The 18603-nt window shown below is 41.2% G+C and overlaps 1 protein-coding gene across 6 annotated transcripts in view; it reads left to right on the top strand.

Moving 5' to 3' along the window:
* satb2 (SATB homeobox 2) overlaps nt 1-18603 on the top strand; it is a 141198-nt gene that overhangs the window by 66752 nt on the left and 55843 nt on the right. For 5 of the 6 annotated variants that reach the window (XM_067987802.1, XM_067987801.1, XM_067987800.1 and 2 more), the window contains exons 9-10: nt 1546-1758; nt 2504-2659. In XM_067987802.1, coding sequence (XP_067843903.1) covers nt 1546-1758; nt 2504-2659 — 369 coding nt within the window. The remainder of the gene's footprint in view (nt 1-1545; nt 1759-2503; nt 2660-18603) is intronic. The other variant, XM_067987803.1, reaches the window with a different exon arrangement.

Raw genomic sequence — 18603 nt, 5'->3', positions numbered from 1 at the left:
CATTTGAGTTGTTTTGCACATTGAAATCCTAATGTTTTCCAGGTGAATAAAGGGCTGAATATTTATTTATACAAACGTAATATATTTAAAATTATCTTAATTTAACCTTCGCAAAGCCAGTCTGAGTTACTTCTCATTACGTATGCAGGCAAGAAAGTAATTAATTTTCAAATGAGTTATTTAAAGGGGATTTTTTTTGTTTTTGTGAAATTTAACCCTTTATGTACCAAGCTCTCTACGTACAGGAGGAGCGTCCTTTTCAGGTAATGGGAATGATTTTTTTTTTCTTTTTCTGGACAACTTTCTCCCCCACCCCCATTTCCCAAAGACATTGAGCTTCTTGCGGTACAGCTCCATGAGCTGCAATGGTGGATTTTTAACTGCCTCCTGTCATCGTGCTCCCTTAATCATCAAACCCGCATATTGTCCATAATGATGTAAGCAGTCGGAATACAAGTTGAATGCCGAATTTAAGTAAAGTGCAGCCTGCAGGTTCTGTGAGGAGGTCGGGAATTAAACAGATATGAACGCATTAAAAATTTAATTTCCTAGGCCAAGGCCTTTGACTTTGGGATCAACTTCATGATATCTTGTGGCAAAGGGTGTAGATGTACAACATTAAAATGCATTACATTACCATCTTAATTATAAGTAACCTTAGCAGAACCTACCAAACTCAGTATTTAATACTATAACAGGGCGCACTAAATACGAAGCAACTTATAGTATTTAAAAGTTTTCTAAAGCAAATCCTGGGGTCATTGAAAGTAAGACCCCTTTCTATGGGTGTTGTTGTTTAAACTGAGATACTGAAGTGAAGGTCAAAGCCCATAGTGCAGAACAACAACAGTTAACTTGTGTCTATGGCGGCAACGATTATATCCTTAACTACACGGAGGCTTTATATATAATATATATATAATAATTTCATTTTGGAGTGGCAGTTGACAGAGGAATTGTTGGAATTTGCAGTGTATTGTGGAGACCAGACTTTCACACACTCACTGATGTAAACTGCAAGGCAGCACTGAGCCATGCACTTTAAGGTTAAAAATTGTAGGGAGAAGACACTGTCTATCAAGGAGTAATGGCTGGGTGATGCTAAGTTTGGACTTTAAAAGCTTGTAGATTGCCAGACATCACTGAGTGATGGCTCTTGCATGTGTGAAATGAAAAGAACCAGCAGCATACTTGGAACTGAAAATTGTTTTATTTTACGGGATTTCGCATTCAACGCCTGCTCTTAAACTGCTTTAATTGTGAAAGTTTTGAAGCTGATTTATGAGTTTACTTTGCTACTGTCAACACCAACATTATGCTGAAACAGACTGAAAGCAAATTCAGAATTTGAGCACTTTATCAATGGGCTCTTAGCCTGCTTCCAAAAAGACTTGACGTCGTGGCATTAACTGCTTCTACTGTACTGCAGAATAGCAAAAGCATTGCTGCATGCAGGAAATACTGGAGTATATCTTGGGGGTTGTTGGGGACAGGGTATTCACACTTGATTTTTTTTTTACTGACATTGGGTGCCTTCTACACCAGGGCTTGCTATCAGAGATCCTCCGCAAAGAGGAAGATCCTCGAACAGCATCCCAGTCACTTCTTGTAAATCTAAGAGCCATGCAGAACTTCCTGAACCTTCCAGAGGCAGAACGTGACCGAATCTACCAGGAGGAGAGAGAACGAAGCATGAACCCAAACATCTCCATGGTCTCGCCTTCAGCAGGCAGCCCAGGGTCTTCCCGAGCCTCTCAGGTACTTAAAAAGCTTGTCCTCCAACAACCTTTTTTTATTGATGCAGGAACTAAAAGCAGGCTTGCACACTTTTTAAAATGAACACAGTAGAATACATAAATGTAAATAGGCATCAAGGAAATTAAACCATCAAATCAGCTGCATTTCTTTCAGTGTTCCATGAAATTTAAATTTTTTCATTTACAGTGATTTCCTATGTGAAATTATCAGCATCCATGGCTAGCATAATAATGATAATGATGGTATACTGTACATACCGGGTTGACATATGTAATGCGTTAATAAAGGATGAGCTAGACTTTTGGGAGCACATTAAATTGAGTAATAATTTATTATTTAGGGGTCTCTACCCATTTACTCATTTTTTCTAGGAGAATTGGTTCTTCCTCTCTAAGGCATGCTGTTTTTTTTTATCTTCGTGTATAAGTGCTGCTTTATCAGTTTTTTTTCCTTCCAATGAAATGTTTATTATTACTGGGCATGATTTGCACAGCCTACCTTAGTGACTTGGTAAACAGAATGAAAAGTGCTTTACTGTGTTTGCATGTCCTATAGGAATGCTCTGTTCCTGAACAGCAATTATTTCTAATCACAATTAACCTGATTAGAATAATGGACAGGAAGTGTCCTCCATAGCTAATGCAGTTTGGCATCAGCTGACTGAAATCCGCTGATGATTTGTGCACAGATGGCTGGCTGAAAGCAGTTTTTATTTTAATTTTTTTTTGCTGGTCTCTCTCGGTAGGCCAAGACCTCTGCGTCAACATCAGACCTTCTGGTTAAGGTGGAGAGCACGAACCAGAACATCACATCAGCCATTTACGATGAGATCCAGCAAGAGATGAAACGGGCCAAAGTGTCTCAGGCATTGTTTGCAAAAGTGGCAGCCAATAAAAGTCAGGTGAGAGGGCGATGAACCATGTTGTTCTTAACATCTCTTGTCACAATACACAATGATATCATTTCTTCTGTGTCAACTGGCTCTTCTCACTACATGTTGACTAGTTTTGATACATCTTAGCCTTAAGATAATATCAATTTACCTTAGTTACGGTTTTGGAAATTAGCACCCACTTCACACAAAGGAAATCAAAATCTCTTCATAAGACTTCACTTCACTTCTTTGCTACAGACACAGTCGTAAAGCTCAGATCCGAAGTACTTGCTGCACAACATGTGGCTCCCGAAACCTGGCAATCTGGCCCTCAAAGCAGGTGCAACTCAGTCTTATTTGTCCTTATTTTTGTTGTCCGCTGGCTTGTCCAGTTTGAATTTTGTGGGCCTGTTGGTTTGAAAGGGGCTGTGCTTCTAGCATTGTTGCCTCACAGGTGGATAAATCCGAATCGTAATACCAAGAGCTGTTAGTATCAGATACTTCAGATATATGCAAGTGGGAACATTCATTTAAACCTTCTATGTGGCTCCCTGAAGCTCCTTGGTACACACCTATGTAGACAGAAATCGACAGTTTCCTAGAAGTAAAGGGAATTAGGGGTTACGGGGAGCGGGCAGGAAATTGGACATGAATTTAAATTTGAGGTTAGGATCAGATCAGCCATGATCTTATTGAATGGCGGAGCAGGCTCGAGGGGCCGATTGGCCTACTCCTGCTCCTATTTCTTATGTTCTTATGTTCTTATGTAGCCCATAAAGACAAAACCTTAACTAGCCCTGGTGTAAGGTCACATATCTCATATCTTCTTCCACATGGTACAGTGTGGTCAACTTAACAGGTGAACTCCAGTGTTACTCCAGGTCTATGTTGATTGGTCATCCACCTAGATTCACTGTGGAGTTAAATGCCACCAGTGAGTATAAAATTTAATCTTTGTTAATGTCTTAGATGCCATTCTGTTTTTCTTTTAGCTTCATTTTTCCCATTGTGATGTACACTGATTAAAGAAATTCTACGATCAGTGTACATCACATGGGAAAAATTACTTGATGATCAACTTTGAGTAATGATGTAGCAATCATCTTCAGTGTGGATGTCATTATGCATCAACAGCACAGATTGTACTGGGAGTTAAGGCCTATTCTGACAGCTTCTGCTCACACAAGATGGACCCAAAACTGAACAAATCCACCCATAGGATTAGCAGTATGTATTATTTAAAAGAAATGACAGACATATTTCAGAATTATTTCAAGCCTGTAACCTGTTATTCGGATTCAGATAATAATTATAAACTGCTCGAGCTGCACATTTTGCAGCTTATGACATCAACCAAACCCCTCGAGTATATTACTGACTTGTAATCACTCTGAGATATCCATTATTCTCTATTTATACCACACATGTGGTCTGAAAAGTGGTGGTTTATTCAAGCAGGGTTATTTCACCACTGGAAGTATTTTCACTGCCCCATCTCAACTCTTCCATTGTCACAGAGCACTTTCATTGACTCTTGACTAACGCAGAGACCTTCACACATCTCCCCTGTCCCACATGTTCTCACAGCTCACAACTCGGTCTTTGTGGGGGAGGGGGGAGGCATTTTAACCAAACCCGACCGGCGGCAAACTGACACGAGCAGATCGGCTGCCCGTTTTACACCCCGCCCGATGAAGACGATGGAAAGTAAAATTGGATGGTGTAAATCGGGCGGTGTGTAAATCGGGCGGTGTGTAAATCGGACGGTTTGTAAATTGGACGGTGTGTAAGTTGGGCCCTGTATAAATCGGGTGGCTGATCTGATCGCGTCAGTCACCTCCCAGGCGGTTTAGGTTAAAATTAACCCCTCTGTCCCTCCTTCCCAAAACATTTTCTGAAGTGCAAAGACAAGCCTCTCCAAGTAAAACTGTGAGCCGCAATATAAATAAAACTGGGGTCATCGACTCAGGATAAGGGGTCGGCCATTTTGGATGAGAAGAAATTTCTTCACTTAGAGGGTTTGCGAATCTTTGGAATTCTCTATCCGAGGGCTGCAGATTCTCCGTCGTTGAGTATACTCAAGACTGTGATTGATAGGTTTTTGGACTCTAAGGGAATCAAGGGATATGGCGATCAGGCGGGAAAGTGAAGTTGACGTCGTAGATCAGCCATGATCTTATTGAATGGCGGAGCAGGCTCGCGGGGCCGTATGGCCTACTCCTGCTCCTATTTCTTATGTTCTAATGTTCTTATTTAAAAGAGATCTTGAGATTGATCCGGTACAAATCCAGAGTGATGCAAAGTTCACTCACCCTTCAGGCTTGTGAGTTATAAGGTTCAACATAATTTGATGGTATATTTCTCAGCAAGTCTCTTTGAGCCTAGAAGTTAAATGGGGGGAGATAGTTCACACCCAGCTCAGGTCTGACAAATATGTGCAACAGAGAATCAACAAATCCCAGCTGGACCAACAGAAAATAGAGATCGAGTAAATGAAACAAAAAGTTCTCAACAGGGAAGTGAAAAGCTTTATAATTATGGCAAATTCTAGTGACAAGTAGCACAGTACGTGGCTCGATACTGTGCCACTAATTCTCTGAAGCATGCGGCATTTGTTTTATTAGCTTTCCATAAACTGTTAAGAGGGTTTTTATATTTTAATGGAAAGTTATTGGATTCAGGGTTTGAGCCTGTACGCGCAGGCTGAACTATAGAGAGAGAATCACAAGGGAACAAGAGCTCAATAAACTCCCACTTACTCAACACAAAGCTACACTGCACAGATGAAAGGTACCAAATGGATGCACAAGAGGTAGAGGACACAGATTTTTCAAAATAAAAACTGTTCAATTAGGACCGAATTGAATTATTGTCCAAAGCATGGCATTTCACCAGCCAGAAGACAACCCTTTCAATATCATTGCCTGATCTAACTGACAGATAGAAAATATGCACTCCACATATAGCCTTAATTATAGTGGGTAATTGAGGGACATTTGTTTATCAAATGATATGTCAATAAGGAACCTTTCACCGACTGACTGACCATACTACTTCAATCTGTCTCATTTGAACAGATCTACACAGACAGGCATATGTAGTCCTCGGCTTAAAGAGCCGAGCAGTAATTATTCAGTTAAGTAACCACACAAGCAGTCGTTTATAAAGATTTTTATCTGTATTATTACCTTGTATCCGGTGTCTTTTTCAACCATTTTCAGATATTGGGTGACACCAATCAGATAAAGTTTACCTCAGAACAAGCCAGCCTTTGTTCCAGGGAATCTGCAAAAAAAAAGTCTTCACCATCTTGCAGGGCGGTTCACTTCTTGTGAGGCTGCATTCTGAAATTTGGAAGATAACGGATGCTGGCAAAGAAAATGTGTGGAGAAAGAGGCAGTGATTAAAATGGTCGCAGATTTGTTGTGGTAATTGATTAAAATGAACAATGGTGCTTATATTAAATCAGAATTTTTTCTTTTGTTTTCTGATTTTCTCCCCTCTTCTAAAGGCGCATAAGCGTGTGGGTATATGGTTCTGCAGGGCGTAGGTAGCCCTCTGGTATCTAGTCTAATGGACCATTCTTTATCTGTCAGCATCAGATATTGAGGGATAGATTTTAACCCAGCCCACCAGGTGCGATGATATTGAGGGATAGATTTTAACCCAGCCCACCAGGTGCGATGATATTGTAAATGGTTCCCCCTCCTCAGGTACTGTCCCTCTCACTTTCAAATCTTCTGTTATCACCCTCCTTCTCAAAATACCCACTCTTGACCCCTCTGTCCTTGAAAATTACTGCCCCATTACCAACCTCCCAATCTTCTACAAAGTCCTTGAACATGTTGTCGCCTCCCAAATCTCTGCCCATCTTTTCCACAACTCCTGGTTTAAACATCTCCAATCAGGTTTCCACCCCTTAAAACCCCAAAAAGGCCCCAATCAAATTCCTATATCCTATGTGACTATGACCATAGTACACTATCTCTCCTCATTCTTCTCGACTTATCTGCAGCCTTTGACACAGTCGTCCACACTATCCTCCTCCAACACCTCTCCTCCGAGGCCCAGCAGAGTAGGACTGCCCTTGCCTGGTTCCACTCTTACCTATCCAATAGGAACCAGAGAATCTCCTGCAATGTCTTCTCTTCTCACCCCTGCACCATTACCTCTGGAGTCCCCCAAGCATCTATTCTTGGCCCCCTCCTATTTCTCATCTACTTGCTGCCCCTCAGCAACATCAACCGAAGGCATGACGTCAGGTTCCACATGTACCCTAACAATACCCAGCTCCACCTCACCACCACCTGTCTCGACCCCTCCACTGCCTCTGTGTTGTCAGCCTGATTGTTCAACTTCCAGTACTAGATGAGCCAAAATTTCCTCCACTTGAACATTGGGAAGACAGAAGCCATTGCCTTCGGCCCCCACCACAAACTCCGTTCCCTAGCCATCGATACCATCCCCCTCCTGGGCCACTGTCTCAGGACCAGACAGTTCACAACCTTGGCGTGCTATTTGACCCTGGGCTGAGTTCAAGTCTCACTCCAGAGACTTGAGATCATAACCCAGTCTTACAGTTCAGTGCAGTACTGAGGGATTGATGCACTGTTGGAAGTGCCATTTTACGGATGAGACATTAAACCGTGGTCCTGTCTGCCCTCTCAGGTGGAATGGAAAAGATCCCATGACACTATTCTAAGAAGAGCAAGGGAGTTCTCCCGGTATCCTGGCCAATATTTATCCCTCAACCAACATCACTATAAAAACAGATTATTTGGTCATTATCACATTGCTGTCTGTTGGCCCTTGCTGTGCGCAAATATAGTGCTACGTTTCCCTTCTTTACAACAGTGACTACACTTGAAAAGTAGTTCATTGTCTATAAAGCGCTTTGGGACATCCTGAGGTCGTGAAAGGCGCTGTATAAACGTAGGTTTTTTTTAAGGACAATATATAAATGCAAATTCTTCTTGTTGGAGGAGATCACAGCCAAGCCCAGTGAAATTCTAATATTTAAAAAATCACAACTGCACAGATGGGTATCTGATGCACAGATATCTTCTATATAACAGTGCTAGTGTATTTCTGCTCAGTTATATTCTGTGGGTGTGAGCGATCATTTCACACCACTAAGAGAAGTATTTCACACCAGCGAAAACGGCAAACATTCAATCACAGGTGTGAAATGCCATTATTCTGTTCCACATGAGCCGCCTAGTAACACCATACACGGCATCGAGTGCTTATTCAGAACACCCCGTAGAGTAAACAGAGTGACTCATCCAAAACGATTAAATATGCCGCTCTTTGATGCGCAGTGAAGATCTGCATATCGTGCTTGTGCCCACAGCCCTCAGGAGTTAAGGCTCCATCCCATTCATGGAAGAACTACCACCTTGTACAGTTGTGGGTGAGTCCTTGTCTGCACAGCCTGCCCCTTGTTTCGAAAGCGTCGACTTATTCAGGAATGCCTCTGCTCTCAAAGCATTTTTAATTATTTTTGAAAATGAAAAAATAAAGCAGATCAGTAAATTAATACAGGTGATTAGAACACCAGCTGGATACACAGAGCGCAATATGTCAGAGTCTGTGCTTTGTCACAAATTTCACCAGGTCTGCTGGGAAGGGCATGTTGTTGAAATGTAGATCCTTTAATCTGATCAGTCATGCAAATACTTTAGGGGAAAACAGGATTAATAATCCTCTAATTACCGTGAATCCACTTCACCTTGAATATTAGACTCCCCAAAAAGATGCCATTAGGCTTCCCAGTAGGGAATTCCTTGGGTATCATGATGTCATTGAATTTAAATCCTGGCTGATGCCTTTTTTGCCAGAAATTAATTTTGTTTACACACGCCTGCACACATGGTCACACTCGCATATAATCTGCCTCCTAATAGCTCCAAGGTCAGGACCTATCATGTTGGGGACAAATTGAATACTTTCTTACTTAAAGTCAGTTGACAGAAGACACATAGTGCATAATGAGACCTGCAACGTATTCTATTAAAGGGCAGCAATGAGCGTAGATTACAGTTGGTTTATCGCAGATTTAGCAGTGAACGCTAAATTAAATGTGCAACCTTTTCACAGTATCAGCTCCGGGCTGCTGTGAAATTACACCCCCCCCCCCCCCCCCCCCGCCGCCTCCGCAATTGATAAATGTCACAGTGCATCTGATCCTTCAGTCAGAACCTGGCATGCTCCCCACCTTTGGGGCTGCATCTGGTATCACCGATTCTTGAAAGGAACTCCTGAAGTTAGCAAGTAACAGTTGCACTTAAAGCTGATCTGTTCTTGAAACCATCCACTTAGGTTGTATAGACCATTGGAGAATGTAAAGTAAAAATTCAAAGTATGAATGGATAATGCACTAGGTTACTTATGCCAAATCACATGCTGGTTCCACGGGGTAGGGGGGGGGGGGCGGGGGAGGGTGGAGTGGGGGGAGAGAACAAAGTACTGTGGCAGTTTCTTGATTTCAGATTGTTAACAGTCATTGTTTCTTTGCCTGTTTCTTTCCTAAAAGAGAGAGGTTCAGGTTTGTGTGAATCTGGCCTGTACATGTAAAAACAAGGCAGTGTTGTGTTACAGATTAGTTTATAAATCCCCAGTGGCTTCACAGTTCAGCGCCTACAGCTGCTGCAGATGGAACAAGGTTTTGTCTCTTCGACGTGCTACAGCCGGCAGTTGAAGGAGAAAATGGAATGATCAGGTTATTAACATGTAGGCTGTGAGGATGAGGCGGCACAATGAGAACAGCTGGTGTTGCTATCTTGGCTGCTGCAGCGGAGATAATCAAATCTCTGTATTTCTGCTGTAGGGAGAAACAAGAACAAGTCAAACAAAAAGGGGCCTGCTGACACCATAGTGATATTTCATAAGTTCTGTCCTTCTGTATTACAGCCACGGTGAATAAATAACCTCTTACATGCATGGTCATTCTGTCCCCCCAAATAATATGATGCGACGTTAAATGGGATACCATCACTTTTTTACTCCCCCTCCCCTCACCCGCCACATCAGAAGAATTATGAACCAAATGTGCAACGTGCCACATATTATATTCCAGCATTTTTAAAACTGTCAAGTAATACCTTTCAATCTGTGCTTAAATGCAACAAACTATTTGTAACATCCTATAAAAAAACATGGCTGCATGTATTACAGCATTTGTCTGTATTCAATTTTATCACTACACCTTAATAATACAGGGACAGTTGATCTTTGGGTAAGAGTGTTGGGTTCCTGATTAAAAGTAGTGATTTTGAATGCCAGTCTTGACTGGTGTTCTTACTTGCTTACTGGCTGGAACACTCCTTGGGAAGGGTCGGTGGGGGGGAAGGGGCAGGGGAGAGTGGTTTGGTCCACATATTCAGGCTTTTGTGAAGAGGGAATTAAAATCTGAAGGAATGAGGCACAAAGAAACAAACTTCCTGTTGGCCAATCATGGAACAACATTGATGACTGCAGTGGTGATGTCCATGCTTCTGATCAGCCCAGGCTTCCAGTGAAGCAGGAGGTGTGTCAGTGGATGATGTAACATAGACCTAAAAAGAGGGAAGATTGAGTAGAAGTGACACCATGAATCATAATTTGAACAAACCCTAGCAGATGAAAAAAAAGGAAAGAAAGAACTTTTATTTATATAACACCTTTCATGGGGTCAGGATGTACCAAAGCACTTTATTGCCAGTAAAGTACTTTTGTTGTAATGTAGGGAAACGCAGCAGTCAATTTGTTTCCACAACCAGCAATGAGATAAATGACCTGATAATCAGCTTTTAGCGATTTTGGTTGAAAAGAAAGATTTGAAATAACAAGTAAAAATTACAGATTGCTTCCAGACCTACTGTGGTGCTGCTCATGGAAGGGTGGAGGGTAGACTGTTTTATGAGGCAGAAGCATTTAACACACAACGTATTATTCTGCTGTCAAAGTGTAGCTGTGTGCAACTTAATGTGTCCCTTTAAGGACCCAAGGTGTTATTGCTGTGCCTTCCTGGACCAATTAGAGGCTAATTGCTGTTAGGCAGGTCCGCAGGTCAATTAGAGGTCAGTGCAACTTTCTTTTCTTGTAATTTTTTTAAGTGTGACTCTTTAAGTCAATTAGAAGAAATTTTCTGTTAGTGGAAAGTTTCTCTGTACATTGGAAATGATTCTTTCTCTTTTTCATACTTATTTTTTAAAGCTTGATGCAGAAATTTGTATATGTGACAGTGTGTCATTTGAAGTGTGATGGACACACATCAGCACATTTACATGCTAGGTGATCTCCCTTGGCGTTGTACACCGAGGATTCAATATCAAGTGTAGTCTTCAGGTGAAGCAAGATTAGAAGTCAGGGGATAATTGGACCACTGCATGCAGACATAATTCAGTTCCCATTGTAAAGTCATACATTCTGTCCTTATTTTTATATTGACATTATAAATTCCTATGTCTGCATGCATAATGGAAACTGCTTATGTAAAGTTATCACACTGGTGGGAGAGTATAGTTACAGTGTGACAAGTTTTCACAGGCAGTTTGCTTTATCAATGCAGACATGGAAATTTATAATGGAGAAAGTTAACAAGAAGTGCACGCAGATGTAAGATTATATATACAGGTCGGGCCTAAATACATATTTCATGTTACCTGAATATATATCAAAATACTTGGCACTTTTTCATAATTTGCAAAAATAAATGTCAATACAAACAAAAAATCCAGCAGTAAGCTCTTTAACTTCTATTGTAAGATGATTGAGTTTTATTGTAGAAATGATTGTATCGCTCCCAATCGATTGAGAGGGACGATTTCAATCATAGAAAATGTATTGCATTGCACAGACTCTGCACCTATATAAAAATTGCATCTTAACATTCTTGTTTCCTTGGCAATGTTAAATCACTAGGCAGGAACTGTGCAATACACTCATGCACATAGAACCCGTCTGCTGGAAGAATTCACTTGGGGAGGGTGGGGAACTCCATAAATAACCAATTATATCAAGGTTTCACTGGCAATGCAGTAATTGAGGGTTTTTTTAAACAGATTTATTCACTTTGTCTAACTTGGTTCATTTGTCTAATAGGCTTCCCAACACTCTTTTTACTTTTACCCATTTTCTATTTAGTCCCCCTTTGTGATCTCCACATCATACTCTGAGCTAATTTGTCCTTCTCTGCTCCACTCCACCTGTTGTTCTGTAGGTGCCTTGAATGTGAAACCTGTATTGTCCTTTGGATGGGCTGTTTCTTCCCAAAGAAAACAGTCCCTCTACCTCTTTTAGGTCCCTAGGCTGTCCGAGTCCTAATCAGCAGAGATCAGTTATTCCAACATAGCTAGACGGGGTGTAGGTCTTCTTAGCATGTTAATTAGTTAGGGAATTCAGTTTTTTGGGATAAGGTTTAGTCTTTAGCTGTCTCAGATATTCTTCATTAAGAATAAGAGAAAGTTAAGGAATTCACCAGACACCCTCTAACCAAGGAAGGAGAGACCACTTTGTATTTATTTCATGCTAGGCCTCTTGTTAATGCCACTAGGAGGTGCATAAGAGCCTTCCTGCTTAGTCTTTCCTCCCTCTCTCACTGTGAGAACAGCTTGGACTCTGGTCAGCACTTCCAGGGTTAGATCAGGAGCTCACCCTGTGGGGAATAAGCTGAAATCGTTGTCTGATTCACCTTTCTCGTTCTTTGTACCTTCAAGGAGTAGTCAGATATTCTTCCCAACAAGAAGGATTTATTTACTACATCATATTGCCTGCCAACCTCGAAAACCAGCAAAAGCTGACCAATAGCATAAATAAAGCTGGAACAGCCTAAGAAGATTGACAGCTCAAAATGTTACCTGCCACGTGTCAGCTCAAGCATGGATGTTGTCCAAGTCCTGTTTTAGGCTGGCATAGCTGCTCCCCTATCAGACAAGTTGTGAATGGAGCTGAACATTGTGGAATTGTCAGTGATCAGTCCCATTCCTGATTTTATGATGGGGGGGGCGGGGAGGGGCGTGGTCCTTGATGAAGCAGCTGAAGATGACTTGGCTGAGGGCATTGCCCCATGGGTCTCCTGCAGCAATATCCCAGGGCTGCAATGATCGGCCTCCAACAACCACAACCATCTTCCTTTGTCTCAGGTGTGACTCCAGCCACTGGAAGGTTTTTCCTTTGACTGCCACTGAACTCGGTTTTGCTAGGAAGCTATACTTGATTGAATGTTGTCCTGGGATGAGGGGTTATCTTATGAGGAAAGGTTGGACAAGTTGGGCCTGTATACACTGGAGTTTAGAAGAATGAGAGGTGATCTTATTGAAACATATAAGATCCTGAGGGGACTTGAAGGGTGAGAGGATGTTTCCCCTTGTGGGAGAGATTAGAACTAGGGGCCAGAGTTTAAAAATAAGGGGTCTCCCATTTAAGACGGAGATGAGGAGAAATTTTTCCTCTCAGTGGGTCGTGAGTCTGTGGAACTCCCTTCCCCAGAGGGCGGTGGAGGCAGGGTCATTGAATATTTTTAAGGCTGAGTTAGATAGATTCCTGATTAACAAGGGAGTCAAAGGTTATATTAGGTAGACGGGAAAATAGGGTTGAGGTCACAATCAGATCAGCCATGATCTTATCAAATGGCAGAGCAGGCCTACTCCTGCTCTTAATTCATATGTTCGTATGTATGTTGATGGTGAGAGCAAGTACTCTCGCCTCTCATCTTTCCCCGATGCCCCTGGATTGAGCAGGGGAAAATTAGTCTAGGTTTCCTAGTTCTGATCATTAGTCAGTGACCCCTGCTGGAAGTTCAAGTGTGTGTGAACGTTGGGTATGGTCAGAATTGGGCTCAACTGTGATGCCCCTCTCCCCAACACTCATTGTGTATGCTCACAAATGAAGACTTGCCATTGGTGAGGTATCAGAGAGGGCCCATGAAACCATACGTCAACAAAGATCCAGTGGCCCTGAAATCTGTGGGGGTGCCACCAGATTCCTGCCATAACTCTGGCAGGAACTGTCAGAACCCCACTGGAAAATGGCGGAGACCCAATTGCAAAGCATGTTAAAGTTATATTGGAGATCCTGTTGTTCATTTTGATTGTTTGAATACTCTAGCAGGCTCCTGAAAATTGTTCCTGGAAAACTGACCTGGTTTCAGATCCTCGATCTAACTGTGGCTGATAGTATGCTAGTCCAACCCTTTCCCTGTACATTGTGCTCACTTTTCTCTATACACTAAGACTATGCAGCTAATATTGTGCAGAGTTTCAAAACCTTCAAGTAGCAATATAAAGTTATATTAAAAGTACATCAAATTTAAAATTATAGCAAACAATTACCTTGCCTCCCTGCCTTCCCTTCCTCCTATAGAAACATAGAAACATAGAAAATAGGAGCAGGAGTAGGCCATTCAGCCCTTCGAGCCTGCTCCACCATTCAATATGATCATGGCCGATCCTCTCTCTCAATACCATATTCCTGCTCTCTCCCTATACCCCTTGATGCCTTTTGTGTCTGGAAATCTATCCAGCTCCTTCTTAAATATATTCAGTGACTTGGCCTCCACTGCCTTCTGCTGAGTGAAGAAATTTCTCCTCATCTCAGTCTTAAATGTCCTACCCCATATCCTGAGACTGTGACCCCTCGTTCTGGCCTCCCCAGCCAGGGGAAACATCCTCCCTGCATCCAGTCTATCTAGCCCTGTCAGAATTTTATACGTTTCAATGAGATCCCCTCTCATTCTTCTAAACTCGAGTGAATACAGGCCGAGTCGACCCAATCTCTCCTCATACAACAGTCCTGCCATCCCAGGAATCAGTCTGATGAACCCTCGCTGCATTCCCTCTATGGCAAGTATATCCTTTCTTAGGTAAGGAGACCAAAACTGCACACAATACTCCAGGTGTGGTCTCACCAAGGCCCTGTATAACTGCAGTAAGACATCCTTGCTCCTGTACTCACTTCCTCTTGCAATGAAGGCCAACGTACCATTTGCCTTCCTAACTGCTTGCTGCAGCTGCATGTTTGCTTTCAGTGACTGGTGTACAAGGACACCCAGGTCCCTTTGTGCATCAACATTTCCCAATCTATCACCATTTAAATAATACTCTGCCTTTCTGTTTTTCCTTCCGAAGTGGATAACTTCACATTTGTCCACATTATACTGCATCTGCCATGTATTTGCCCACTCACTCAACTTGTCTGAATTGCCGAGGAGCCTCTTTGCATCCTCCTCACAACTCATGATCCCACCTAGTTTTGTGTTGTCAGCAAACTTGGAAATATTACATTATAGCCTGGAGGTTTTCAAAACCCAACCTTGCTGTCATCTAACCACTGCTACTTTGGTTTATTCTATCTATTTCAAGCTTGGTGTTATGTGTTCTGTGTTCTGTGTTCTGTGTTATGGCCTAGAAATGACTGCAATATTAGTATAGGAATTCTTGTCATGTTCGTATGACATTCGTTTGTCTGATTTTTTTAACTGAGGTGTTAAACATTCCTCAACTAATATCTCAAGCAATAGTTTCTAGGCTTTGATGTTAAAACTATGTGCAAAACACAGAAATAGTAAAAACAGAAAGTAAAAATGTTATCCAAAGAAAAGTTGGCATTACAAGGGTTAAGTTTTAACAGTCTACAAGATTATGCTAATTATATGAAGCATCTAAATGTTTCTGAATATTTCAAGTCAAATATAGTTTTCAGGGTAAACACCTCTCTATTGGCCATGACCAGTGATACTCTGTGGGACTGATATAACCACCCAAACTTCATTATGTAGAAGGTTCGCATATGTTTATGTGAATTTGCTTTGTGGGACAAAGGCAAGCTCTCTTCTCGGTTGTTCCCAATGTCTAGGATATTGTGTGGGAGGACATTTTTTTCATAATATAGAACAGCGTACAAGATTGTAGTAAATATTCACAAACCACAGAATTTTCTTCCTGTTTTTGAAGATATTCTATTTCAGACTTTTCAACTTAAGCTGCGTTTTTTTACGCTAATATATTAAGGTTTTAAATTAAATCAATGCTAGTAAATTAGGGATGTTTTTGAATGGAAATTTTTTTCTTTGTCGTTATTAAAATGGCTTTTTCTCTTGGAGCTGGGGACACAAACACCATATGAATGATTTTTTTCTGTTTTCCCTAATTGAATTGAAGAGATTGATTCTTTGAACTAACAATATATTCACGGTGTCTCTAATGTAATATTTTTTCTCATTCCGGACACTCTTGTTGCAGAGTGGAAGAATCCAGTGGTCTTAGGTCTTGGGATATATGAAAACAAAACCATCACAAAACATATTTTTTGGCACCATAACAGTGCCTAATGAAAATTTAAAACTCTATTTAAATTCATAACTACACATTTGGAAGGGAAGCAGGCAAATCCACACTCATACAATCGCAAGAGCAGCAAATTCCTGTCAATGTTCTGACTTATGCAAATTGTTACCAAGTCCAGATTTTGGTTCATACACAGTCTGTTACATATAAGCTCAGTTAAACCATTTTTTTGCCCATTTTGTTAAACTATTAGATAAAATACAAGAGTTTTTCACCAAACTTGCAAGGGAAGTTCTTAATGGTCTAAAAGCTTTGATGACTCTCTGTTACCATCTTAAGATGACTGCCTTCTTACGACAGAGATCTTGGTCAACCGCTTTCTTCCCTCTCCCTGCTAAAATAACAAACGGCGTGCTCTGACACCAAGTCTGAATTCCAGCAGTTAGGACAAAAATTCTGACTGAGGTTAGTCTGGCACAGAAGGGTTGATTAGAAGACCAGCTCTGAAATTCCAGAATTAATGACCATCCTAGCTAACTCCATGAAAACCAAGAACACAATTGATGTCCAAGCTCCAAATACAACATCCTTCATGCTCTTTCTCTTCTCTGCATCGTTACTGTGTTGAAATCGAGAATCATTGCATCATCTCCTACTGTAACTCATTCTGTCCCAGGACCTCAAAACTATCCTTACTTCTGTCTTGCTCCTACAGTCTTTTAAAACCCAAGGTTACTGTCACTTTACTGCAGCCTCTTGATTTACCTCATTTCTCTTTCTCTTTCCAACTTTAGTTATTTCCTGCACTAATAGTCCTTGTTCTTCATTAAAATTTCTCAATGTAAAAAAAAGGGGGTATCGGCCCACCTTAAGTAAATGGATTGGCGGTTTGTTATTAGGAAGCATGTGATAAAATTACTTTTTTTTTGTATTCCTGACCAATTGTCCCAGTAATAATAACTCCTCAGATATCGGACACAATCTTGCTTCCAGAGAGTTACAAGAAAAGACTAACCTTATCACCATTGCCATCTGTAGAGTTACCCCAGGAATTATCCTCGATAACCATCAGGGATGATACTGACATTCAGTGAATGACAGTGAATCCTGGAGAGTAACCCTTTCTTGCTGAAACTAATTGAGAGCTTTAGGCAACTTTGAAGAACCAAAGTAAGTTAGGAGGAAACATTTTTTTCCCTTGTTGATACATGCTATGTGTACACAATGTGGTCATTGATTGTCTGCCACTAAAAAAGATGCTCAGGTGTATTTTTTGCACCTCTAATTGATCATGTTGCAATAATGCCTAACCCTAACTGTTACCAAATGTTGTGAGTTTGCACCATTTTGAGCTGGGGTGCAGAAAATGAAGGCACTCAAAAAAGGGTAACTCATCCCATTCTTGTCTGTGCACTTTCCTACATTGAAGTTCATTCTGCATTTCCTGAATTATCACTAGCATGGGGCAAAAGTTTATTGACACTGGCATTGAAACAATCCCTCTGTTTGTTACACGGGCAGGAGGCAAAGCAATTCTGCACAGGAGCATACTCCCTGCTCCAGTGGAGGAATTTTAGCCAACAGAAAACATGTTTATGCCTCTTGGACTTGGTAGAACAGCACATTTTCAAAACCACTGCAATGCTGCAAAAAGATTTACAATATGCAGTTGTCCCACAAGTTAGCTTTCCAAAAAAAATGCAAGAGTGCCTCATTTTAAACTTGAAATTCAGCAGAGTTGCAAAGTCCCTGCAAGATTTCCTAGAGGGGGTAGAAAGTTACTGAATCCTGTTGTTTTCGTGTCCAACTGCAGTCAACAGTTTTGTGAGTGATCAAGTTAAAAAAAATTGCAATAATTTTATGCGGTGGGCACTTGCTTTGTGAGTCATCCTCAGACTCCATTGGCCAATTTAATGCTATTCTGACAGATGGCTTGGTGAACTCTCTCTTCTGATGTCAGCAAGTTGTACCTTCTGCAACTTGCCAACAGTGAAGAATCTTATGGATGCCAAAGACAGATGGAAACATAGCTACGTTTGTGGCCTGCTCATGTTACCATCTATATTTATTTTCATTCCCATTTCCCCCTTTTCCCCTGTCCTCTCCTGCAATTGTCTTGATATGGTTCCACAGGTGCCAGTATTCCTCCTGTACCTCAGCTAGGTGACTATTCTTAATGCATGACACAGGACAGTGAGCTTTTGCCAGTTATTCAACAATAGGGGACAGACACCACAGCTGAGCCTCCATCAACTTCGACAATTGTGTACTTTTCAGCATCGATCACTGGAAAGCAATCAGTAGTAGGATCCTGGATGATTTTTCCCTTTCCTTGCCCAGGAGCACTGGGTCCATTTGTAGTATCCCATTCCCTTAACTGAGATGAGCTGACTCAACACAGACGAGAGATAAATCCAGGACTTTCCTGATCTGTATGGCTCAGTAATACACTATATGGCTTATTTTATACTGTGTGATGCATTTTATAAATAAGTCATCAGGAAAGGCTACCTTTCATTTTTATTGTCACAAAAGTTCAACCCTTCAAATTTTGGACAATATCATTTGTATGCTGAAAATACTGGGGCCACAGCTTTTCACCATATGTATTGATGACTTAGATGAAAGAATAGAGAGTTGCATATCCAAGTTTGCAGATAAAAATAAATTAAGAGGCACAATAAGTTTTGCACATGGGAGCAGGAA

The sequence above is a fragment of the Heptranchias perlo genome, chromosome 7 (genome assembly GCF_035084215.1).
Source record: "Heptranchias perlo isolate sHepPer1 chromosome 7, sHepPer1.hap1, whole genome shotgun sequence".
NCBI classification, from domain to species: domain Eukaryota; kingdom Metazoa; phylum Chordata; class Chondrichthyes; order Hexanchiformes; family Hexanchidae; genus Heptranchias; species Heptranchias perlo.
Note: the sequence above shows the minus strand (reverse complement) of the source record. Positions and strands in the feature narration are given on the sequence as shown.